The sequence below is a fragment of the Myotis lucifugus genome, unplaced genomic scaffold (genome assembly GCF_000147115.1).
Source record: "Myotis lucifugus unplaced genomic scaffold, Myoluc2.0 scaffold_36, whole genome shotgun sequence".
Classification (NCBI taxonomy): domain Eukaryota; kingdom Metazoa; phylum Chordata; class Mammalia; order Chiroptera; family Vespertilionidae; genus Myotis; species Myotis lucifugus.
This window is the reverse complement of record NW_005871084.1, coordinates 5,094,607-5,119,382: the sequence shown is the minus strand read 5'-3', so window position 1 is coordinate 5,119,382 and position 24,776 is coordinate 5,094,607. Positions and strand designations below refer to the sequence as shown.

The following is a 24,776-nucleotide window of genomic DNA, read 5'->3' as shown; positions in this document are numbered from 1 at the left end:
GGGTTGGGGTCCCCACTGGGGTGCCTGGCCAGCCTGGATGAGGGGCTGATGGCTGTATTCAGGCAGGCCAAGCCTGCAACTGAAGCTCCCAGTCTCTCCCTTTTTTTCTTTTTTTTTATTCTGGGATTTATTTACCTTCTGTAATTGAAACTTTGTTGCCCCTCCAGCTCTGAGCCTGCCTGGCTGAAAGCAGGTATCTGGGGTTTGTTTAGCTTCTATAATTGAAACATTGTTGCATCCGGAGCTCAGAGCCAGGCTGCGCAGGCGGGGAACCTTGGCTTGCTCCATCGCCGGGGCAACCATGCCTCATGTTCGCTTCAGCTGTGTGGCTGCCGGCCGCCATCTTGGTTGGCAGTTAATTTGCATATCACCCTGATTAGCCAATGGGAAGTGTAGCGGAGGTATGGTAAATTACCATGTTTGCCTATTATTAGATAGGATCATAAGATTTACCATCTTAACCATTTTTAAGTGTATATTTCAGTATTAAGTATACTCACATTGTGCATCCAACCTCTAGAACTTCTTTATCTTGCAAAACTAAAATTCCTTATTTGCCCCTGCCCCAGCCCCAGGCAACCGCCATTCTCTTTTCGTCTCTATGAATTATGCTATTCTAGGTACCTTATCTAAGTGGAATTACATAATATCTGTCCTTGTGTCACTGGCTACTTTCACTTAGCATAATGTTCTCAAGGTTCAGCCATGTTGTAGCATGTGTCAGGATTTCTTTCTTTTTGAATCCTGGAACATTCTGTTGTATGTATATACTAGGGATCCAGTACACGAATTTGTGCACCTTGAAAGGAACTGTGGACTGCAAGGCTGTGATGGGCACAGGGGCGGGTCTGGGCCCATTCTCTGTGCCCCCAATCGGCCCCTCCTGCTACGGCCCCCAGTCCCCTGTCTGCCGTCAGCCCCGCTCCTGCCGCTGCCACTCCCACGTGCTGACAGTGCCAGCCCCGCTCGTACCCACTGATGGTGCCGAGCGATTGGGGCCAATGCTAGCAGCGGGTGTAAGCAGGGCTGGTGCCATCAGTGGGTGCGAGCGTGAGTGGCTGCCCCGAGCGCCCCTCAGGAGCAGGGGGAGGTGGAGAAGCCCTCAGGAGCAATTGGGGCCTGCAGCTGCCGCTCGCACCAGCTGAGGTGCTGAGTGATCGGGACTGGCGCTGGGCGCCGGCAGAGAGTGGGATTGGCAGCTCCGGTACCAGCTTGCAAGTGCAAGTAGGGTTGGCGCTGGCAATGGGTGCAAGCGGTGGCACCGGCAGCGGGTGCAAACGGGGCTGTTACTGGCAGCAGGTGCAAGAGGCGGCTGCCGGCCCCAATCACTCCTCAAGAGCTGGGGGAGGTGGAGAAGCCCTGAGGGGCAATCGTGGCCAGCAGCCGGTGCTTGCACCCACTGATGGCACCAAGCGATTGGGGCTGGCGCCAGGCACCGGCAGTGGGTGCAAGCGGCGACTCCAGTGCCAGTAGTGGGTGTGAGCGGAGCCGGGGTCTGCGCCATCAGCAGGTGTGAGTGCCGGGCGGGACTGCAGTGCGTAGGAGCAAAGAATTTTCAGTAACCACTAGAGGCATACTCCGATGACAGTGACCGGTGCCCCGCCTTGGTCTGGCACCCCCGCTCACCTGCTCCACCATCCTGCTGGGGCCAACGCCTGCCATGTTTCGCACACGCCCTCTGGTGGTCAGCACACGTCATAGCAACCGGTTCTGTTGTTCCAATGTTCGGTCTATTTGCATATTAGGGTTTAATATATATAGATCATTTTGTTTATCCTTTCGTTTATCAGTGGATACTTAGGTTGCTTCCACCCTTTGGTTATTGTGAATAATGCTGCTGTGAACATGGTTGTGCATTACCTGTTTGAGTCCCTACTTTTAGTTCTATCAGATATATGTACCCAGAAGTAGGATTGCTGGATCATATAGTAGTTGTAGTCTTAATTTTTTGAGAAACCGCCATAATATTTTTCATAGGAGTCATACCATTTTACATTCCTACCAACAGTACACAGAGTTCCAATTTCTCCACATCTTTGCCAAACCTTTCCTGCTTCCATTTTTGTTTTGTTTTGATATAGTCATCCTGATGGGTGAGAGGTGTAGCTCATTGTAGTTTTGATTTGCATTTCCCTAGTAATTAAACTTGTTGAACATTTTTCATATACTTGTTGGCCATTTGTATGTCTTCTTTGGGGAAATATCTATTCAACTTCTTTGCCCATTTTTAAGTAGGTTTTGGCTTTTAATGTTTAGTTGTAGGAGTTCTTTATATACTAGTATTCTGCAGATTAACTCCTTATCATATATATGATTTACAAATATTTTCTCCTATTCTGTAGGTTGCCTTTTTCCTCTGTTAATTGTTCCCTTTGATGCACAGGAGTTTTTAATTTTGAGGTAGTTCAGTTTAGCTATTTTTATATTTGTTACCTGTGTTTGCTTGATCATCTTTAACCAAGGCTTTGATCCATTGCAAAACTTGCACATAACATCTACTATGATGTTCTTCTTGGTACTTGTATGGTACCTCTGGCCCTATTCCTTGCACTCCTTTATACAACTATTGTGGGAATAAAGTGTTCATCAGAGAGGAAATAATAGCAAAAAGCAAGGCTGCAGAGGCATAAAACAAACCGTGAGCATCATTCAAACTGAGGGAAACAGCATGAGCATTAGCACCCGAAGGCTGAGAAAGCTGTGATGGCCCTCTCAGCAGTACGAGCCCCGAGAAAACGATGTGAACTCGTGTGTCAGTGCTTTACTGAGTTATGACACATATTAAAATACTATGTAATTAATGCTAGACTGGGTACAAACTGCTGTAGAAACATTTGTGGGTTTTTACTATGGGAGCTGACCTACACCTACTGTGACCATGTGTCGGGGTTCACCTAGAACAGCCCTGGTTTATGCTTATTGTCCTAGTGTATTCATGACACAACATTAAAAATCCAAAGTGGATGGGAAGGTGATAAAGGCACAGCCAGTTAATGAGTTATGTGAAGCCTCAGTTTATCTCACTCTCAATGCTTCATCTTCACAGGTCTAAAGCCCATAAGTTATATGGGGTGCTTGCCCTGGGAGACTTCTCAAAGGCAGATTTAATAGAGGATTCCAGAGCTCAGTTCTGCTCACCAGGCTGAGGCATTGACTAGCCAGCACAAATTCCCTATGCACTTTCCTGGCCATTCCCGCTGAAATTTCTCCCAGCCCTGCTTTTGTCTTCCCTGTTTCTTATTGTTCTGTCCTAAAGAGACCCACTTAATGAAGGAAGGTGATTACAGAAGGCAGGGTAGAGAGTGAAATGGGTAGGGATGGGGAAACAAAATGAAATCTGTGTTAGTGAAATGGACTTTCCAAAGGGATTGTCCCACTTGATGCTGCAAGGTGAGGTTTTTGCTGCTGTTGCTGCTGCTGCTCTTGTCCGTAAGTTAGAATTCTAGAACTTTCCCTGTGTTTCCCATACAACAGACATAGCATATACTGCTGCAATGAGCCATGCGGTACAGGTCTACGGTTAAGAGTGTTTCATGCATCTTCGTAAGCATCTGAGTGCTAGGGAAAGCCTTTGCTAATGGGGGGAAATATGCTTTAAGACTCAAAATTGCAGCATTATATAATAGGGTTCACATATCAAAATTTCATTATTCTACCTGGCCAGTGTGGTTCAGTGGTTGAGCATCGACCTATGAACCAGAAGGTCATGGTTGGATTCTCAGTCAGGCCACATGCCTGGGTTGTGGGCTCGATCCCAGTCTGGGGTGTGCAGGAGGCAACCGTTCAACGTTCTCTCTCATCGTTGATGTTGCTATCCCTCCCTCTCCCTGCCTCTCTGAAATCAATAAAAAACATTTTTTTAGAAACTTCATTATTCTATTTTTCCTGCTCTTTATTTGTGAGAGTGTTGCTTTTAAGTTCTGGTTTTCTAATTATTCCTATGTGAATGTCTGTTTGAAAAGCTGAGGTGCTTCTTGTCACATTACAGATATTATTAAGCTTATTGGGGTTCCCTTAGTGGGAACCAGGTAATCTGAACTGCACTCCTACATTGGCCTCCCTTTGCGACAGATTTTATTTCCCAGTTCCTTTGTATCAGTGATACTGTTTATAATGTCAGCCATTTCATGCCTATTATTCATAGCAGTGGAATATTGTCCTACTATCCTTACTAATGTATTGCTTTATAAATACAGAAATGGCGAGAGTGTGTCCCAGCATTTTGGAGAGGAATGGGAGCTAGCCACCCCCATTAACGTAGTCTCACTTGTATCGGGAATGTTTACAGTGTCAGTGTGGTGACCACAGCCAGTTTTCAAGTCGGTTTGAAAGATTCCTCAGCTATTAGTTTTGGGTTAATAAATAGTTTCTTTAAAAATAAAGGCCAGAGTACGAGGGCATGAGACAGTATATCTGTTTATGGGGGTAGTCCAATAGGTTTCAAATGCATTTTCAGAGCAGATTTTACCAGAATGAAATTGAGGCTCTTGAAAGGGTGACTGCAGTCAATATGATCAACGGAAACGGGCTGTGAGTTCAGTGTCTGGGGAGAACCTATGGTACTAGGGCTGCTGTTGACGGCCGTGTGAAAAATATCCTGCCCGGCCATAAAACTGTGCTGGGCTATGACAGCTATAATTTTCTTCTTCTGATCTTTCACACTGTCTCTTCATTCATAGCAGGTCATAAACTTTACAGAGTATAACCTTTTATATGGCGCACTGAGAGAGGAAAAAATGCCTTTGAGGTAATTTTCATAAAACATTTAAATTTATGTTCTAAATGTATTTGATAGGGAGTGAATTGTAGTTTCATTTGATAGTGGTGTTGATTTGGACTTTGTTTTCTACACTCACTATTGTTATACCTTATTAAAATACAAATGACAGCTAAAATATCTTTTCTCTTTAGATAAAATGAAAATTTCTGACTGTACTCAATAATATGTTAAAATCATCCTAAATGTAATTACTAAGTACCATAAAATATCTCTACTCTTATAAATGAATACCAAGCTTTATTAAAATCAATCATTCTCAATCTTTTCCTTACCCAGTACATCTGGCAGATATGACCTGCCCTGTACACTGACTGGGGAGAATACAGCCAACCTTTTATCACTGCTGTACAGGTTGAAAAGGCCTGCCTGGTGATTCCATATGCCCCTCCAACTCCCTCTCTCTACCATCATACATGACATTGAAAATCACTGATTTAAATGATGTCAAAATAGTCATGGGAGGAGAGTGGGAACAGCGAACTCATTTCAAGTTGAAATTTGGTACTCCTTTAACTCTCTGTGCTGAGATGACACAGATTTGATAGATGGGAAATATCAGGAGCTGAATGCCTTATGGCTCGATTGCATGAAGATAATGAGTTTTACAACTGTTCCCTGCCAATAACATTAGCTTAAATGAGCCAGGAGTCAGTCATTTCAGGCCATTGTAAGGAGATGAGTGATCTGATGAGAAAGTGGAACTTGGTTTATGGTCAAGGAATGGGTTTGCATTCTGCAAATGTAAGAAACATTCAATCAAACCTGTGAAAAAATTTTTGTGAGTTTATTTGAGCTAAACTGTTAACAAATGCCAGGAAGCAGAATCTCAACAGATTGAGATAACGCTCTGGAAAATGGCATTTTTACACCTTGTTTTTTACATTACAATCAAAAGAGGAGATGTAAGTGGGCTACATGAAATCCCTTGGAGATAGATTAGGGAGAAAGCAAAGTAGGGGAAAGCACTGGGGTTGGATAAAAAGTAAAATGATAGACACATACTTCTTTTACTTAGGTTGGTGCAGGATAGTTTAAAGTCAACAATTAGGTCAATAGCAATGAGGGGATTTGTGGACTCCACAGAAGGTTGCCTGTGCTTTGAGGGGTCCAAAATAAAGAAAATTACTTCGACATTCCAACAATATGTTATCATAGATGCAAAAAGAGAATAGACAGGCCCAGTTAAGAGCTTCGTCAGGGAAGATACCAGTCTAGGACATGACTACCCACCATAAATGGCTTTTTAGTTTAAAAAAAGTTAATTTCAGGCCATCCTTTGTGGTTACTTTAGGTCTCTGAGTTTGCAAGGCTGCCATGCAGGCTTTCCTTGAGCTAGTCAAGTTAGCATGTAGCCCCTTTTTGTTCACATGTTTATGATTTCTATTTTAGGGGAGTCTGATTTCAGTCCAGATTTAACCTGCTTGGATAATGTAAAACAAAAGAAGTTTCTCTGATTACAAATTACTTGCTTTTTTTAAAATATATTTTTTATTGATTTCAGAGAGGGAGAGAGAGTTAGAAACATCAATGATGATAGAGAATCAGTGATTGACTGCCTCCTGCACACCCCCTACTGAGAATCAAGCCTTCAACCCGGGCATGTGCCCTTGACTGGAATCGAACCTGGGACCTTTCATTCCACAGGCCAACGCTCTATCCATTGAGCCAAACGGGCTAGGGCACAAATTACTTGCTTTAATAGCTTATTTAATAAATAGTAATCAAAGGCCCACAATACCTTGTATTGGACCTCAGAGATGCAGTGGGGGAAGAAAGAAAGACCATCACCCCTGTCTCTATGGCAGTCTAGGGCAGAGGTCACAAATCCAATATCCTATCACGTGTTTATTTTACAGTAAAAACAAACAAAAGTTTCAGAAATCCTACTTAATGTTAATATTTGTTTAGCAATTAAGGATCTGATTTTATTGTTTTCTTTTTTAGGTCAGGAGCCTACCCTAGACCAGACCCCGATTTCTAACAGAACTAGTTCTAATTTCTGTTTTTTAGTTAGTCAACTCTTCCTTTCTACTGCAAATTTATTTTATAAGATGAACCTAGAGAAACATTCCAAATGAGAATGTCCTAACCAGTGTCTTTCCAAAGGCAATCTCACCAAACTATAAAGCTTTCCAATCGGAGGTTCTTGCTTACAAGCTGTAACACCACCAAAAAATAAAAATAAAATCTGCTCAGAGTAGGGAACCCTTCTGTCCTGGCCTTGGGGGGCCTTGCCTGTGGGCAACCACCTGACAGCATGCGAAGCTTTGCCTGGTTTGGCTGAGGCCAGCAATTGACATTTGGGGCACTATCCACCTAGTGAAGTGGAGTTATCAAAAGGTGGGAGGGAGACCTGTCAGGCTCCTTTCCCTTTTCCCCTTAATCTCCTTGTCCCTGAAAGTAATCGTCCTGTCTTACTCATCTGGGCCAAGGCAAGTTCTCTGAGGCTAAACCTGGGAGCCATTCCTGGAAGGCGCTCCTATCACCAGCACCCGGGGGACCTGTTTGCTGGGGGTAGAGGCCAGGATAGGGGAGAAAGCATGGCCTCCCTCCCTCAAGCCAGCCTCTTATAGGCCTGCCCAAACATCTCCCTCCTGTTGAAGATGTGAAACGTGAATCTGTTATAAAGGTAGATAGTTAAATGCAAGTCTGGTAGGCTCTGTAAATAACGTGCCAATCTGCACGCGTATCAGTGCGGGGGGCGGGGGAGGGCTCTGCTGTATTGTATGTTTGTCAGATCTATATCCTAAATTTCTTCTCATACTTCTAAATTTATCATCAAGCCATGTTCTGTGTAGGCAGTACAATTTCTGTGTTTAAAAGACAACTGAGAATTGACTGTTGCTGGTAGACAAGAAATGGGACTGAGTAATTTTAAGAGTATTCATTATTCTTTTTCTGAAAGTCAGGGAGACACTAGCTTTGACGCTGAGATTAATAAAGAGATGTGGGTTTTTGTTTTCTCCTTTGTTTAGATTCCTTGACTAAAACTTTCACTTCACTGAATTTGAGTTTGGGTAACATTTTTCTTTCCTTGTGGCTGGTAGTTTTGTCAGAGTACCTGTAACTTATGTCAGAGTGTAGACTGGCGTGCTCTGGAGTGTCAGGATACTTAACCGGGGACATGTTGGGGAGTTTGTGGATATTATTCAGAGGATCCAAGAATTAGGGAACATTATCTTTATTTTTCTAAAAGCTAGATTTTGAAATCCAGTTTCTAAATTCAGTCTGAAATTCAGTCTGTAACAAAGACACAGACAGTCAATGCTAATACCAGTCAGACATTTTTATAACATGCTCCAGTTGTTGGAGACATCTCAAAATATTACTTATGTTCATCACTATTTCTATTACAGATTTGTTTCTTAACATTTTGATATCTATTTCAAAGTCATTGGCATCCTTTGTAATTCTGTGTACACAATCATTACTTAGAAGAATCTTATGCTCTTCCTCGTATGTGTTCTCTCTGCCTGTTGACACCTTTGTCTCTTCTGCAGCATCAGCCACTACGTGATTGTCATGTGCATGACCATTGTTCTGGTGTTTCTCAACGGCCTGGCCCAGCTGCTTACCACAAAGAAACTCAGACTGCATGGCCAACCTAAAAGCCACCTCATATGATGTCACCGAAGCATCCTTCCGCATCTGGGTCCTGTTTCTCATTCTCCTTTGAAATTAAAAGCTTATCAAGGATTCAGAAGGAAGATGGGTTTTGATGTGTGGTACATTCTGCTCCTATAAAGAAAATTACACGTGGAATTCTGAACTTACAGGTTGTCTGGAATAAAGGAGCTTCCATTTTCTTTAGTTTCTGCATGTGTTAAATTTAAATAGTGATTATGTCTGTGGAAAGCCCGGTAAAGCATTCTGCAGGTTCATGTTTTCCCTTGAGCTGGCAGCTCTTCTTTCTGACAGTTCAGAGCACCTGTAACCATCTGGTCCCCAACCTTACGGCTCCCTGTATCAGCAGAGGAGAAGCGCTCCTGGGGGGGCCTCCCCATCACTTCCCGAACCAGTGCAAGGGCTGAACCTGATCGAAATCTCCAAGTGGCACCATCAATATTTATCAAGTCTCAGAACTGGTTTTGCAGATAATTCAAACTACTAAACAGTAACACCAGGAAAACTATCAGGATGTGTTATTTAAATTTACTAAAGCTTCCCTAGAAAACAATGTTTGCAGGTGTTTGTAATTTTTCTTCAGAATGCAACAATATTATCTTAAGCATCTTAGTGCTGTTTCTAGGCTTTTCAAAGTCAGCCATCTAGATGCAGGTTTGACCTTTACTTTTTTCTTTTTTATTTCTGGATTCTCATGGAATTCCTGGAGATAGAAAAGTAGAAAATGCTTGGTGTTCATGTGTTATCCATTGCGGGGGAGGGGGATGCATAGAAGGATTTGTTTTTAATTATAGATTCAGTATTTGTTAACCCCATAGCTTTTACCATGTATTGTTTCGACAGAATTCTTTAAATCCATGGTTAAACTTTCTGACAATATCATACGAATCAGAGTTAAAATTGCTTTTCTTTCTGTTTGTGAGATTCTAGCCCAAAGGCCTAAAGTCATCTAATTAAATTTAAATTTCTATTTGTAAACTAATTCTTATGGACAGAATATTTTGAGAGTAATTTTTATTTGGCTTTTTCATCAAGGGATCTTTGCATGTCACTGTAGAGTTGGCCTTTTGTTCATGGTCTATCAGTAGATTTTGGCTAGTACTAAGTTACACTGGTCTGAGTCCTATTTTTAAAAAATAATTGCTTTTGAATTAAGTTGTAGCATTTCTAACTCACATTAATGATGAGGCCCTCTGCAAATAAAGTTTTCAGATTGGCAGGTTAGTGAACGAACACAATTTAGAAGATTCAAAAATCAGTTTGGCAATATGGACTTTCTTCATTTCTGTTTATGATGAAGTATAATTATAATTTATTTATGATAGTACTTCATGGTATACCAGCAAAAGCATTACAGTATAAAAGGAAAGAAAGGTGTATTTTTGTCATTGTAAGACCTCATGCCTCGGTTTGCACTGTAAAATCTAGGGGGACCACTGAGGCGTGTCGGTGGCAGACAGTGACATTGGCAGAGAACCACCAACTTCCTCATTGTCTCAAAGGATTTTTAATCAGTTTTTCCACAGCTCAGAGAAAATGGACTTTATAAACACTTAACTCTTTTTATATCATTTTTGCCTTTTCCTTTTTCCAGATTTTCAGAGGAATTAATGAATACTTTATTACAACATTGTAAAAGGTGCTCAGTGCTTTATCTTTATTTTGCTATTCACAATATATCTTTGTCTTCATATTGTTTTGAGTCAGAGTGAGTTTACAAAGCAGGAGTTCACGCCTGCAGCCACAGGCTTGCCTTGCTGCACTGTCTGGACCCCTCAGAATCCCCAGCGTCTGCCAGACGGGCCTTTTCTGTTGCTCAGCTTATCAAATATTTTAAAGTGTTTTGAAATGCTTATTTTTGTATTGAATAAAAGAAAAAATAAAGAAGAGATAAGTAAAATGTATTTCTGTTTAAGGCATTTACATTTTCATTTTGACTATGAGTACCAGATTTCCAAAATAAGACTTACACATTTGCCGAATAACACTCTTTAAGTTAGGAATTGCTGTAAGAATTAAGTGGGTGTATCCAGTTAGGAAAATATTGAACCACAAAAAAGCCGTGCTGTGTCCCATGCACCGAGACACAATCTTGGAGGACACCCGAAGGACTTAGGAAGGTAACTGCAGCCTGTCCATAACTTACCAAGTAGATGACATAATAGAAAGGGTTCTCTGGTCGAATACATTTGAGAAACATTGGGTCAAAGTTAAACAGGAGTCTTTATGGTAGTACTTAGGGATTTAACTTGGTATATGCATTGAGATAGCAGTATGCCCAAAATGCCCACTTGCTTGACCACAGACCCTACCTCAAAGTCTCCCTTCCAACTGGTAAACACTTCTGAAATGTCCCCATATACTTACTTTGCACTTAAATCCCCAGTTTGTCATACTGTTTTGAAAAAGGCTGTTGTGTGCTTAATTGAATCTTGTTTTCCTGAGAGCTGGAAAACTGTTTTCATTTTTACCCTTAATGTGGGAAAACTTTAAAATGTACTAGCAAGTTTCCCTGCCTCTCTCTAAATTATGCCTGTTCTCATCTGGTCGTTCCTGTGGGAACCTTCAATACATCCTCAGCAGCCCTGTTAGAATTTGTGCCAGGCATTGTTCTGCTTTATAAATATTAACCTATTTCACCCCTGTAACCTGTGAAGGAGATTATACCATTTTACAGATGGGAAAACTGAAACACAGGACGATTATAAATAACTTGCCCAAGATTCCCACCACTAGTTAGGAGGCTTTCAAAAAAACACACAAAAAAACACATTAATAGTTTACCCCTAACATTCTATTCTGGAATCAGCACAAGAGCATTTGTGGGTTTTTGCTTCTGAAAATGTAGTCACTGTGCCTAAGCAGCTGATGTGAAAACTAGACTTCTCAGCTGTGTGCGGGTAACCAAGTATAAATGGTATAACTAGGAAATATACTTTTGAAGTTGCCTACGTGTATACAAATGGCATGGGGCACTCTGGCACCAAGTCCTTAACATTCATTTTGAGGCATAATGTCAGCTGTCTCCAAATGGCACATAAAGCAAAAAGAAGTGTTTCCTTCCTTTTGAAAGGAAGTGAATATTGGCTGTCTGTTTTTAAGCACTTGGAAGTTTTTTAAAGACCTAGATGCCCAGAGTACACTTAGTATAGTGGCTTGAATGGTACACCCCCAAAAAGATATGTCCACATCCTAACCCCAGAACCTGTGAATGTGACCTTATTTGGAAAAAAGGTCATTGCATATATAATTAAGTTAAGGGCCTTGAAATGAGGTTGTCCTGGATTATCCAGGTGGGTCATAAATCCAATGACAAGTGTCCTAATGAGAGAGAGAAGAGGAGAATATACAGACGCAGAAACGGCCATGTGGTGGTGAAGGCAGAGATGGGAGTGATGCTGCCACAAGCCAAGGAGCATGGAGCCACCAGAAGCTGGAAGAGGAGGAAGGATCCTCCCCCTAGAGCCTTTGGAGGGACCGCAGCCTGCCACTACCTTGCCCTAGGACTTCTGGCCTGGGACTGTGAGAGGATACATTTCCATTGTTTTAAGCTACCCAACTTATGATAATTTCTTGAGCAGTCCTTTTTTTTAAATTGATTTTGAGAGAGAGAGAGAGAGACATCAAGCATTGATTTGTTGTGCCACTTATCTATGCTTTCATCGGTTGCTTCTTGTTTGTGCCCTGACCGAGGATCAAACCCAAAACTTCGGTGTATCGGGACACATTCTAACCAACTGAGCTACCTGACCAGGACCAATAATGTCTTATGACAGTTCTAGGAAGCACGCATTTGGGGAGATGGATGTTCAGAATCATCAGCTACGTGCTGATGGCATGCCAACCTCATCATTCTAGGTCACGAATTTTAGTACCCTAGTTCAATTCACCTTGCCCTGTGAATATAAAAATATTTGCACATAAACCCGAAGGTAGTTAATTACTCTTTCATGTCTCCATTGCTGATGATTTGGCTTTTCTGGAACATTCTTGCCATATTTTCCTGGAAGTAGTAAAGAAGTCCTTACTATTTTCCCTTCAATATTTTTGGTATCTATGTGTCAGGACTTGAAATGAGAAAGTTGAAAGCTTGTGTGAAGTCTGGTTGTCGTTAATGTTGCCCTGAGGGGCCTGCTTGAGAAGAGCCACCCTCCCCACCGCTGCCACATCCCTGGCCTCGTCCAGACTGCGGAGGAACTTTCCCACAGCAGCCCTGCACACGAGTCCTCCCAGTGTTGATCCAGACTTGGCAGAGATTAGACGTGCCACCGCAGGCCGTGACAGGGCCTGGCACTCTCACAGGAACATTCCCTGGGCCTGGAGTGAAGCCTTCCTTTGTTAAGCTGTGAGTCTTGTATAATGTTAACTGACATTCTGCTTTATAAGATCTTATCTCATGTCAGTCTGCTGGCGGCAGCTGCTGTCCTAATGCTTCCAGGACCTCGGAGGCTGACCAAACTCACCGGGGTCTGAGATGGAAGAATAATGAGGTGAGGGCCTGTTAGCCGTCCCCTGGGTCTCTGCATTTGAGAGCTTGTGTGATGGGCTCCCTGGTCCCCGTCATTTACCCGGTGGACCTGCTCCTCCAGGAGGCTGCTGACTCAGAGACAGAGCTGGCTTCCTGTGTTCAGCCCAGTGCAGTGAACACTGGTGTGACCTGCAGATGTGCGACTCCTGTTGCTGCATTGGCTGTCTAACTAAAGGCCAGTCAGTGCCTTTTCCTGCAAAGGACTCTGCCCTCTCTCCCCATTCCTGGTTGTTCCTCCCCTACTCCCATCCCCCAGCTGTTGTGACTGGCAATTTGTAGCTCTGGCCTTGCTCTTGAAAATATCTTGAGGTGCAGCAGTCACCAGTACCAACATCCCATTCCCCACCTCATCAAATTCAACTTTTGCAGATTGAGCCAGGTCAACTGGCTGTCAACAGAGCAATGCATTTTCCTTCAAGAAAAGTCACTTCCTTCCATGCATTTACTATCCTTCCCTCCCTCCCTCTTTCTGTAGCTCCCTCCATTGAGCCCTTGTGTGTCCCCTCTGAGGTTGGATTAAGTGACTTTACAATCACCCTCTCAGGCTCTGCAGGTGGACAGAGGAGTTAGAGCATGAGAAGAGAGGGGGGGGATCCAATGGGTTCCCTGGGCCAGTTTACCCGAAAGGGTCTGAAAAAAATGAAAAATGGTAAAATGAAAAATGGTCTAAAGCCATCAGAAGAATGGACGTTCCTCTACTTCCTCCAGTGCTGCTTTCTGCTCTTTCCTGTCCCAATCAAAAGTGTGTGACTCACGTCTACTGATCTTAGCAAGGTCACCAGCAGCCCACGTGGCCCCACCAGTGGCTGTCCCTGTCTGTGTGGTGCTTGACCTCCCCGTAGCCTTTGCCTCTGGCCACCATCTGGAGCTGTATGTTGGTGCTGTCTGCACATGGAGAGACCATGGCGCTCATCTCCTGATCCCAAAGACAGGCACATTGACTTGCTTTTTGGGGAATGGGATATGTTGCTTTCAATGAAGGTGATTCTCCTTTCTCCTTCTGAGAGTAACTTCCTTAGTTGGGAAGCAAACCCCAAACATTAGCCTTGTTTGCTCCATATTCTAAGGAGCTAAGAAAAGAGAATCAAACGGTCTACAAGGAACAGTGGCATCACTTACTTTGGAAACTCCAGTGACTTTGTAGGTTCTCATATAGACCATTGTCAAAATGGCTCAGAATTCTTATCCTTTATTGCACAATGCTTTTCAGTTTGAATAATTAGAATCATGATATAGCCAAGGAAGAGTATAAACTTGTTCTGAAACTTTTGAGCAGAAAATTCCTGAAGCTTTGTCAAGGCTATTTTTTGCCTGCTACTACCACCTAAATAATTGCATTTCCTTTAACTAAAATATTTGTAAAGTCCTTTAATTTTTTCTGTTTCTTTTTAGAGCAGATGGTCTAGATGGTCTAAGCCTGCCCAAGGATGGTTTGATTTATGCTTTCAGACTTGCGACACCTTAGGAGGAGAATCAAGCCCGTGGAATCCCTTTGTTGTATTGATGCTGCTTTGAATCTCTGCTGTCACCACTGGCAGAGAGACACCCCCAGGAGGACCAGGTCCGTAAAGGCAGGTGGCACCTTGTCAGGTATTGTCATCGCCATCATTTCTATTAGTAGAAACAGGGGGCAAGAGTTGGAATTGACTCTCCCAGCCGTTCAGCAGGATCCCTGTGGATTGTAGACTCGTGGGAGCAACAGCCTGGGGAGCACAGACTAAGTAATGCTATTGGAAATGTAATATGTGCTGTTGTGGGGAAAGTGCATTTAAATAGAAATAACTATGACCTTACTGTCTTTTTAAAAGCTCGTCCCTCATCCCTCGGGGAAAATCCTTCTCAGGCCACACTGTCTGCACATTTGCAGTAGTTATGGCTCCACACCGGTCTGTGATGACAAGGGTGTCACCTCCTTCTTACTTCTCTGGCAACTTCTGATGGGCCTGTCAAGTCTCCAAAGCAAATTCCTTCTGGAATGTCTTAGGACAGTGGCAGTAACAGAGCCAGAGCGATGGAGGCTGTTGGGATTCTCCATGTAAGGAGAGTATATTGGGTACGTTTTGAAGCAATAATAGACATTTTAAAAGTAGATTCCTCTTCAACTAGAAAGGTTTGGTTGTTTCTCTCTGCTCTTGTGCTGGTACTATATAAAATCATTGGTTAGTTCTTGGGGCCATGCAGTCTGTAGTAATGAGACATGAAATTTTTCACCTGCTTCTGAAATTCCAGGAGGGCTCAGATTGCTTAAATGTGTACCTTCTGTAGAATTGATCATCCTGGGTCTTGTTCACATGGGCTGTTCAGAACTTTCCTTTTTCTGGGGGAAAGGTTCCAACAAAGGGGAAGATGGGCACATCGCAGTGAAGTTGGGGATGATGTAGGGAAGGTGCTTGCCTATCAGTCTAGCCTGGGGAACAAAGATCATCGGCTGGGGGGCAGGGGGAGGCAGGGCCACTGCAAGCCCAAAAAATCCTGAAGGCTTAATTGGTTATGCTCCTAGACAAAGAATCCTCTCTCTCTCTCTCTCTCTCTCTCTCTCTCTCTCTCTCTCCCCCACACACACACACACTCAATGGACTACAGCTGGGAACACTGAGTTAGCCAGATGCTGGACTGAATGTGCAAACATGGAGCGGAAACTCAGGGCAGTGGCTGTAATCCCAGCCCTGCTGAAGACAAATAGGGCTTTTTCAATGGTGGATGGAGGGAGGTGGAACCTTGGAAGGGAAACCCCTTAATGTTGCCGCATCAATAAGCTTTCCATGATTCCTCATCCTCCCGTGGGGACCTCAGGAAATTCTTATTTCTGTGGCACCTCAAGAGGCCCTCTTCTACCAGCAACAGGTAGGGTCTCAGAGGACTCCCCACTGATAACACTTTCAGCACCAAGTTTGTGGTATTTGTTACAGCAGCTCCTGGAAACCAATACAACGTTTACCATTTCCTCTACAGCAACCCTGCTTCAGAGCCCCGTCGTCTCTTGCTTGGATTGCAGCAATAGCCTCCTGTCTAACTCGTCTCCCTGCTTCTGGCCTTGCCCCACTCCCTGAGGTCTTGTTTCAACACTGCAGCCAGAGGGACCCTTTAAAAATATAAGTCAAATCACATTACTTCTTTTTCAAAAATGCTTCAGGTGCTTCCCATCTCATATAGAGTAATACCCACCATTCTCAGACAGAGCCTACTTCATTTGGCACCTTTTTACTTGTCTGACTTTACCTCCGACATGCCACTGTAGTAACAGTAGCTTCCTTGATGTTCCTTAAGCACACTAGCTATGTCCTGTCTCAGGACCTTGCACTTGCTATTCCATCTGCTTGCATTGATTGCTCTCCCCTCCCTCCCATAGCCACATGGCTTATTCCTTCACCTGACAGATAGCCACATGGCTTATTGCTTCACCTGAGAGATGAGACCTTCTTTGACACTTTTCAAAATACCAACCCTCCAACCTCACTCACTGGTATGTCCTAGTCATCTGTTGCCCAGGGCAGGCCTTTAGCTGTAATCTTACTTCCCCGTCCTAACTAACTTAGGTAGGGCTGCAAAAGCCCCGAAGTAAGGAAACACAGAATTTAGAAATATATATAAGGAGTAATCTCGCCGTATAAGTTGTTCAGGCTTTGGATCTTCGAATCCCCTGAGCCAGCAGCGCTGCTTTAAATAAAGGGTTTTTCCTGAATCTCCGGGTACTCGCTGTGTATTTTCTGGTCGCCTGGTAAATTCTGCACCGCTTCCTACTTCCTCCATGGTGCACATTAACTTCTGACATATGTTTTCTTGCTTGGCTGTTCAATTGTCTATCCTCCCTGTGAGGACAGGAATAGCTGAGGTTTTTTTCACTGTTGTGTTCCCAGTGGCTAGAAAGGGCTATGGCACATAATGGACGCTGAAGAATATTTGCTGAAGAATAAATGAACCCAGCATCCCAAGTTAGTTTTATATGTACACACATTTTACTCCATTAACACTTGGAGTGCGGGAAACGAGTTAAGTCGGCTCGCGTGAATTGCGCGTACTCCGCGGGAGCGGTCTTTAACTCGGTTCATATAGATTTGCGGTGGAGTGCGGGAAACGTGTAAACTCGGGCCGATTGTAACTGCGTATTACCAAATATTTGTTTGTAATCCACCCTTTTGGTGGATGGAACAAAACCAAAAGACAGAGCCATCTTATATTTTGGCGGGAAATTCACCCGCACTCCAAGCTCATGCACTGAATTGTAATAAGCAATCACTGAACTCATTCCTTGATTTCATTCATATTCTCTGGAGACAGGATGCTTCCCCTTTTCCAAATGTCACTCTGGTGAGCCACCGAACCAAATGTTGGCTTCAGTTGTGATGGAAGTAACAGGACTCTCACGCATTCCAGAAAGGGAGGCCTTCTCTCCATCTCCGGGTTTCCCGTTCCCCTATCCAGTGGGAACTCGATATTCCTTTAAAGGGCATTTCCTATCTAACAGTCTTTGACCCCAGCTGTGGGTTTAATAAGCTACATCTGTCTCATTCATCCCCCAGCTCTGTGGTCCATCTCTTCTAAATCTTCCTCTCCCCAGTCACTTCCTGTCACAGCAACCACTTCAGAATTAAACTCCAATTCTAAAACAAATGAAGCAAGGCAGGAAGGCGGAAATGAATCACAGGCATATGGGAACAGTTTTGTTTGAAAGCATGATCAGCAGTCTTTGCAAACAAGCTGTGGCCATATGTAGGGGGAGGGTGCGGGGGAGTGTTTAAAATATAAGTGATAAACTGTGATAAATGTCTAAATTATAAAGAGAAAGCTCACTAATGATTGGCTTGGCTATAAGAAGTGATACCTTGAAGCTATCACTAAGGAGAAAAGATATTGCTGTATCTTCTTTTTTTAAATCAAAAGACCCCTCAGGGGTACCCTGTGGTGAATTAAAATTCTTTTCATTTTTTTAAGAAACCTGGTTTAATTTAAGAGAGGAAGGGAGAGGGAGAGAGAGAGAGAGAAACATCAATGATGAGAGAGAATCATTGATCTCCTGCCTCTTGCATATCCCCTATTGAGGATCGAGCAGGCAAATTGGGCAAGTGCCCTGACCAGGAATTGAACCATGACTTCCTGGTTCAGAGGTCAGTGTTCAACCACTGAGCAACACTGGTTGGGCTGAATTAAAATTCTTGCTATGTATCAGCAAAGAAACTATGGACAGTTGGTTGAGACTTGTTTCTTGGCTAAAACCTAGGTCACTTGAATTCAAATGTATTGGTATAACCAATAGAAATTTATTCTTAGAAACAGATCTATTGCCTCTAAGTTCTCATCCCTAAGGAAGAAAAAAAAAGCGCGTGCCCGTGAGTGTGTGTGTGTGTGTGTGTGTGTGTGTCTTTCATTGACTGACCCACTTAATACTATTTATTTAGTTCTGACCAAGCCCCAAGCACAGTGCTAAGCACTGGGTGTTCGATGGTGAGCAAAAATCCTGCATATTAGGTGGTAAGCAAAAATCATTACAGTTCCTCCCTCATGGACTGTACAGTCCAAGGGGGACATAGTAATTAAATAGTCATGCAAACAAATGAAAAATAACAGCTGTGGTTTGTGCTACCAAGGAGAGCAGCAGTCTGTGATTCTGTGATGGGTGGATGCCTGACCTAGTCTGGGGAATCAGGAAGGGCTTCCCTGAGGTGATGATTGACTTGCAGCTGGGAGAGTAGTCATTTAAGAGGGGACATGGGGGTGCACAGACAGTTCAGGGCTGAAGGGGTGATGCATGCAAAGGCCCCAGGGCAGGCAGGGTTGCAATATATTCAATACAAAAGAAGAGAATGAAGGACAGTGCCTCTGGAGCTTGGTGGTGAGAAGTCAAGAGACAGGAAAGAGAGGTAGTAAGGGGCATGACCACCCAGTGCCTTATCGATTATGCTAAGGGTTTTAGTTTTACTGTCAAGAAGAAGCATTGGAAGCGGGGATGGATAGTTAATCAAGAGCATGTTCCCCCTAGGCTTTCTCCTCTACCCCTCCGTTCAGGGTCACAGAAAACGTGCTGGAGGGAGGTACACGTGGTAACAATTGGTTCAGGGGACTCAATCTCTCATTTGACCAATGAGTGATTATTACGTGGCCAGCACTGTTCTAGGTCCAAGGGAATGGAAGATGAACCAGAATATTACTGATCTCCCCTCCTAGGTTTACAGTCTAGGTAAGAGGCAACATGCATTGTAGTCACATGAATAAATAATTAATTGCCATTGACATAAAGCAACAAAAGAAAAGTATAGCAATAACCGTGGGTGGGAGTGGGTGGGGAAGCCTCAAGGAAGGTTTCTACTGAAGGCAAAGCTGACTAAATATTATTGGGAGGGTTATTGGAAGGCCACTGGGAGCTTCCATTAGGTTCCTGTTTTCTACCCCCACCCCTTACTTCATTCGGTGACCTTGACTCATGCCTTCTTCCTCTGTATATAAACAGCAGTGAGTGGTAGCAAGGTTCAGTGTTCTCTGGCAGAAACACAAAAGCCCCCTTGTTCGGAGTGGCATGGCTGTGAGGCATATGTGGTGATAAATGAAACAGTGAACTACCACGTCACTGGGCAGCTCTGATGTTGTTCTGTGTCTTTCTAATCGCCCAAGAGGGTAGCAGTATTGATATTTCTAAATTAACACCCTTTTCCTTACTAAACCAATTACTTCCAACATGTTACAGTTCATCACCCCAAACCAGTTTGTTTGTTTTTCCAATCAGTTGAAGACAGAAAACCCATAAGCCGTTTATCAGTGTGTGATGCTGTTGGCTTCTCAGTGCCGCCACCAATTTGGGTTCTCATCCTTCTTCGTACTCTTAGTCCAATCTCTTCATAAACTAATGTGTTTACATAAAAACAAGCAGCAATTCTCATTTGTGTACGTCGTGTAGAAACCAGCCAGATCATAGTTCCCAGAAACCTTGGGTGTGGCTGGTTGTTCCTGAAGATAAAGCCTCATGTTGTTGTTTCTCTGAACTGACCTAGCCCTTTTCCGAAAACACTCCAACCAGGTGCCTACTGTATTTCCACAAAGGGCTGTTGTGTGGCTTTGAGTTCTAGCTGAATCACTCAATAGTACATTTAATATACTTGATCATTCTGATTGAATTCCACCTCAATCACTTAACATTATATATCTTGAACAAGTCCCTTAAGTTCTCCAAGTTTCCCTCTTTTTCGTCGATAAAGGATAATTATATCTGCTCTGCCCTGTTGGTCTGGTGTGAAATCAAATGAGAAAATGTTTGTGAGCATACTTTGTAAACTCTAAATCAGTATTTATGTGTAGGACGCCATTATCACTACCAGGTATACAGGGTAGAATCGGATTATTGACTCGTTCCTCACCCCTTCCTCTAACTATGCCATTTGCCATGTGACTTTGCAAGTCTTTCTTTGAAAAGAGGGAGGATATATTCTCCTGTCTCTTGACTCTAGTTTGCATTTATTACTTTCTCTGGCCAGTAGACTGCAAAGCGGCAGTGTGTAGTTCTGAGCCTAGGAGCCTGGTGTGTTTCTGGTCCCAGGAAGAGTGCTGGGGTCCAGCCTCAGCAGGTCCAGGGGTTCCCAAAGGTGTGGACAGAGTCGGTGAAGAAGGAATGACACGGAGGCAGCGTTCAGTTGATCAGCATGGTTGGGTTCTCTCTTTATTGTTCTATTACATCTATATTTATACTATTTGATCCCATAAGCATGCCTCTATAATTACATCATGGTATATTTCAGGAAACCTTCTACAGTTCCTAGTTTCATTTCCATAATCCTGTCTCTATCTAGTTCTGTTGATTTTAATCTTGTCTAGGTTAATCTCTGTGTTCCATTATAAGCGCTATTCCAAGGTCACTATTCTATTGCTCCACTGATAAGCTACAAGGAAGTGACTGAAGGAGTTTATCCTACCCAGCCTCACTGCTTGCCTTCCCTGGGACTGCCCTGTGTCAGTGGGTCTCCAGGGGTATAGGCTTTGGTGCTTTCCCTGGTGGGCAGACCCCTGGGGATGTGGGCCCAACAAGTCCCAAATTTATTGCCAACAGTCTTAGTCCAAGTTCTTCATAAGTAGTACATGGTATTTCTGTAACACTAGGGGGATTTACTGATTTATTCTCTTCCTTAGTCCTGTTAACCCCTAACCTGGGGAAAAAACCTTTCTCGGAGAGGTGGTCCTGGTTAAAACACATAGCGCTTAAGAGGGGGAGCAAACATATGTCATACATGCCAGGTCCCTTGAAACATATGCTGTGCAGATGTTTCTTCCCTGCAGCGACTGCGTCAAGCAGCAAGGGTGGATCGGCTTCCAGCAGAAGAGGATGAGGGCATGTGGAGCAGACCCATTGTAGTCTAGCTGCCCCAGCTGAGCTCAGCCTAGACCTGCCGACTCCCAACTGACTTCCAGATACATGGGTAAGTCCAGCCCAGGCGAGCAGAACACCCAGCCAAACCGTAAGAACCAAATAAGCACGTATTGTTATATGGCACTGAGGTGTTGCTGTAATTTGTTATGAGCATTTGTATAGCAATAGTTGACTGCTACATCATCCACCGATCCAGCCATTGGTTCATTAAGAATATGGCATCTTCCAGGGACAAAGACAATAGATGCCAGTTTTGAACGGACTTTTCTTTCTCTCCCTAACTCCTCTATGCTCTTCCTTCCTTGGCCTAATTTTCAAAAGTAAATGGTTCAAGGTTTGCAAATATGAAATTCTCTGTATAGCACCCCAAGTTATCTGAATAAAAGGCTTGCTGGAGTCTAACAAATAATATTTTAGTGAAGATGTTTACTTTTAACTGATATGTAGGCAAGGAGGCTATTAGGATCACATGCTTTCTTCATCGTTGAATTTATAGACTAGACTGATCTATAAATGTATGCAAAAGGCAGAAACCGAGTAAGTATTTTCACTAAGAGCCTTAGTGTCACCCAGCTTTGGGAGTCTTTTAGGACAATTCTAAGCTAACAATTTCATGTAACAAACACAGATTAAATATATACCACATGTAAGGCATAGGATAAGGTCCTGAGGAAATAGAAATGAGCAAGGCGTAGTAGCTCCCTCTTAATATTCTAACAAGGGAAATGAAATGCAAACTACTCATAATACTATGTCCATCAAATTGTAACACACGTTTTCTTTTTACTTTTTTACATGTTGAAATGAAAATGGTATGCCATAATTTAGTTTGTAGTGTTTTTCTTCCTCTGTGGAATATAGAATAATGAGGCAGATTATAATTAATATCATTTTAGAGCCAAGAAAATACACAAGTAAGAACAGTATATACTCCATGCCATAGGATCAAAAAGCAAGGAGAGATTACTCTCTCTGATAACATAGGGGAAGAAGCTTTTATATAAGTTGTCAAAAACATGAAGGATTTCAATATGAAAGAGTGAGCTAGAATAAAGACAACAGTGGGTCAATTTGGTTCCTAAGCTTTCTATCACCAAGGGGCACTTTTATGATCTATCCCCTTCCCCATCCCATGTTGTTTTAAAAAATATTTGTATCATTATAAATAAATTTGCATTTACCAAGACTTACTTTCCTTCTCAATTTGATGGGAAAAGCTGTGCATTACTGGTATTCAGAACTGATAATCAAGCAAGATGATCAGTATTCTTATATTGAGTTAGCATTTTTGGCCCAAAGCCAAGCAGCTTAAAGTTTTAGTTGGCCTAGGAAGTTTTTATTCCAGGTAACTGTTTAATTTCTATAAACAATTTTTTGAAACAGTGACAAGAACAAATCCTAGATGGGAACATTATTCTGCATAGAAGGTCATTGTAAGAAAATACATGGGGCCCACAGGTTGTGATCTGAATATTGTTTGCCTAGTGCTTCAAGCAAATGAGGAGATATGAGGGGAGATGAGACAGGAATTAGGAGAGGATCAGCTCATGGAGAGTCTTAAATGTCATACTTGGGAATGTAGACTTTCATTGTAACCATCACTGAAGAAATCATTAGATTGAATAGAGAAGGACTAATAGTATGAATTTTGTTACCAAAAAAGGGGGCGGGGGGAGAAAATAACTCATATATATCACAGGCAAAAGAAGGAAAACCTGGCTGACTAAATTTCCACCAAAAGAACAGACAAGCCACAGCTTGTGTGCTCACCCAGGTGGTAGAATAGCCGCCAACAAGCCAAGTTTGGAAGGAACACGTAAGCTTCACCATCAATTCTACACTTCTTATATAAAGGTTCCAGGCAAGGTGCTGTGTAATAGCAAGAGCTTGACTTCTGGAGTCAAACCACCCCAGTACATGTTCTGGCTCTACTGCAAATTACTGAAGACTTGACCTTCAACTATTATATTTATAAATGGGGGAAATAATATTATCAATATTAGAAAGTATGTCATAACTTTTGCAAGTTGTCTCGCTCATAGTTAGCAGTACATTAGTTTCTTTTAGATTTGCTTGGAAATCCAAACATCAAGAGACTTTATGGTCGTGTACAAGAATAGATTCAGTTTTTTCTCTTCTCATCATCTTGTAAGATGCCAAACTGGCTGGTAATCAGACCTTAAAGAGAAAACACGTGCTCCGACACCAGCCTCATCTTGGCAATGGTCTGTGTTTGGCTTGACAGTAAGTAGGAGGTGACAGGTGAACCTGGTGGGGAGATTCCAGAAGGATGATTTTCCTGGAGGACTTTAACTGGAAGCTGACGTATGGCAAATAATTATCATTGTTGTAAATCCATGAGAGTAGGGATAGAGGAAATGCCCTGCAATAGAAAGTCCTAGGATTTCTGCACAGGGCTGAAAGTGGGAAGTGGAAGCATGAGTTGTGGCTGCCATCACCACCACTGTTCCATATGTTTCTTTGGCAATTCCTTTTCATCAGCCATATCTGTCTGACATTGGCACTCCAGAAAATATTTTCCCCATGAATGTGCTTAAATATATGTTGAAGAGTAATGACAAAACCTCATCTTTGTTATGTATCTTTTCTTAATCTTTATTGTTGTCCCCTGTTTTCCTCCATTGACCCCTTCTAGCCTGTAGAGGGCCGCCTGGGAGGCACCTAGGCATTTTCTTATTATTGTCAGCTGAACTCAGAGCATAGGCAGCCTCGCCCTGGGAACATGCTTCCCCAATAAGGCTGGACATGTTAATCAGGCAGGGGCGGAACTAGATATGTAAATCTAGGCCTTTAAAATAAACCTGCTGTGTGGCTCAGCCGCTTTTGCCGCCTCTCCATCAGAGAGGATGGCGCCCACCTGGCCCCAGCTTAAAATCTATTTCTGCGTCTTGGTCTTTCTTTAATTTCTTAATCCCCAGCTCCTCCGCTCAAGAACCTGTCGTTTTCCCGTGCGGGTCGCGGGAAACAGAAACAGCCCACCACACTAGCCCATTCCTGCCCCAGGCCTTCACCACCTTATTGTCTGTGTCCATGGGTTGTGCATTTTTGCATATAAGTTCTTTGGTTGATCTCTTCCCACCCACCCTCCCCTGCCTTCCCTCTGAGATGTATTTTTGAAGAGTTCAAAGTGCTTTCACATTTAAAATTCCATGTTTTCCACAATGACCTTCTGAAAAAACTAGGCTATTGTTATTCCCCTTTTCTGAATGAGAAACTTGAAATGCCAAATGGCTCAGGGAGCTTTCCTAATGCTCAGAGTTGCTGAGTGGAGAGGACCCCTAGCTTTTTATTTTATAATTTTATTTTATTGTTGACAGTATTACAGAGTCTCCCATTTTCTCCCTTTTTGTCCCCCTCCACCTACCCCTGCCTCACCCCAGGCCTTCCCCAAGCTATTGTCTGTGTCCATGGGTTATACATATATGCATATATGTTCTTTGGTTTATCTCTTCCTATACCTCCCCTCACTCCCC

The 24,776-nt window shown here is 43.0% G+C and overlaps 1 protein-coding gene and 1 long non-coding RNA gene across 2 annotated transcripts in view; both read left to right on the top strand.

The window, feature by feature from the left end:
- PIGN (phosphatidylinositol glycan anchor biosynthesis class N) overlaps positions 1–8,590 on the top strand; it is a 75,765-nt gene extending 67,175 nt beyond the window's left edge. Inside the window, 1 exon segment of the mRNA XM_014454428.2 lies at positions 8,281–8,590. Within this exon segment, the coding sequence (XP_014309914.1) occupies positions 8,281–8,404 (124 nt within the window). The 3' untranslated portion in view covers positions 8,405–8,590.
- Positions 8,591–12,758: 4,168 nt separating this feature from the next.
- The window catches only part of LOC111825662, a 40,934-nt gene continuing 28,916 nt past the window's right edge, over positions 12,759–24,776 (top strand). The window contains exons 1-2 of the long non-coding RNA XR_002828848.1: positions 12,759–12,894; positions 14,325–14,522. This is a non-coding gene — a long non-coding RNA (uncharacterized LOC111825662). The remainder of the gene's footprint in view (positions 12,895–14,324; positions 14,523–24,776) is intronic.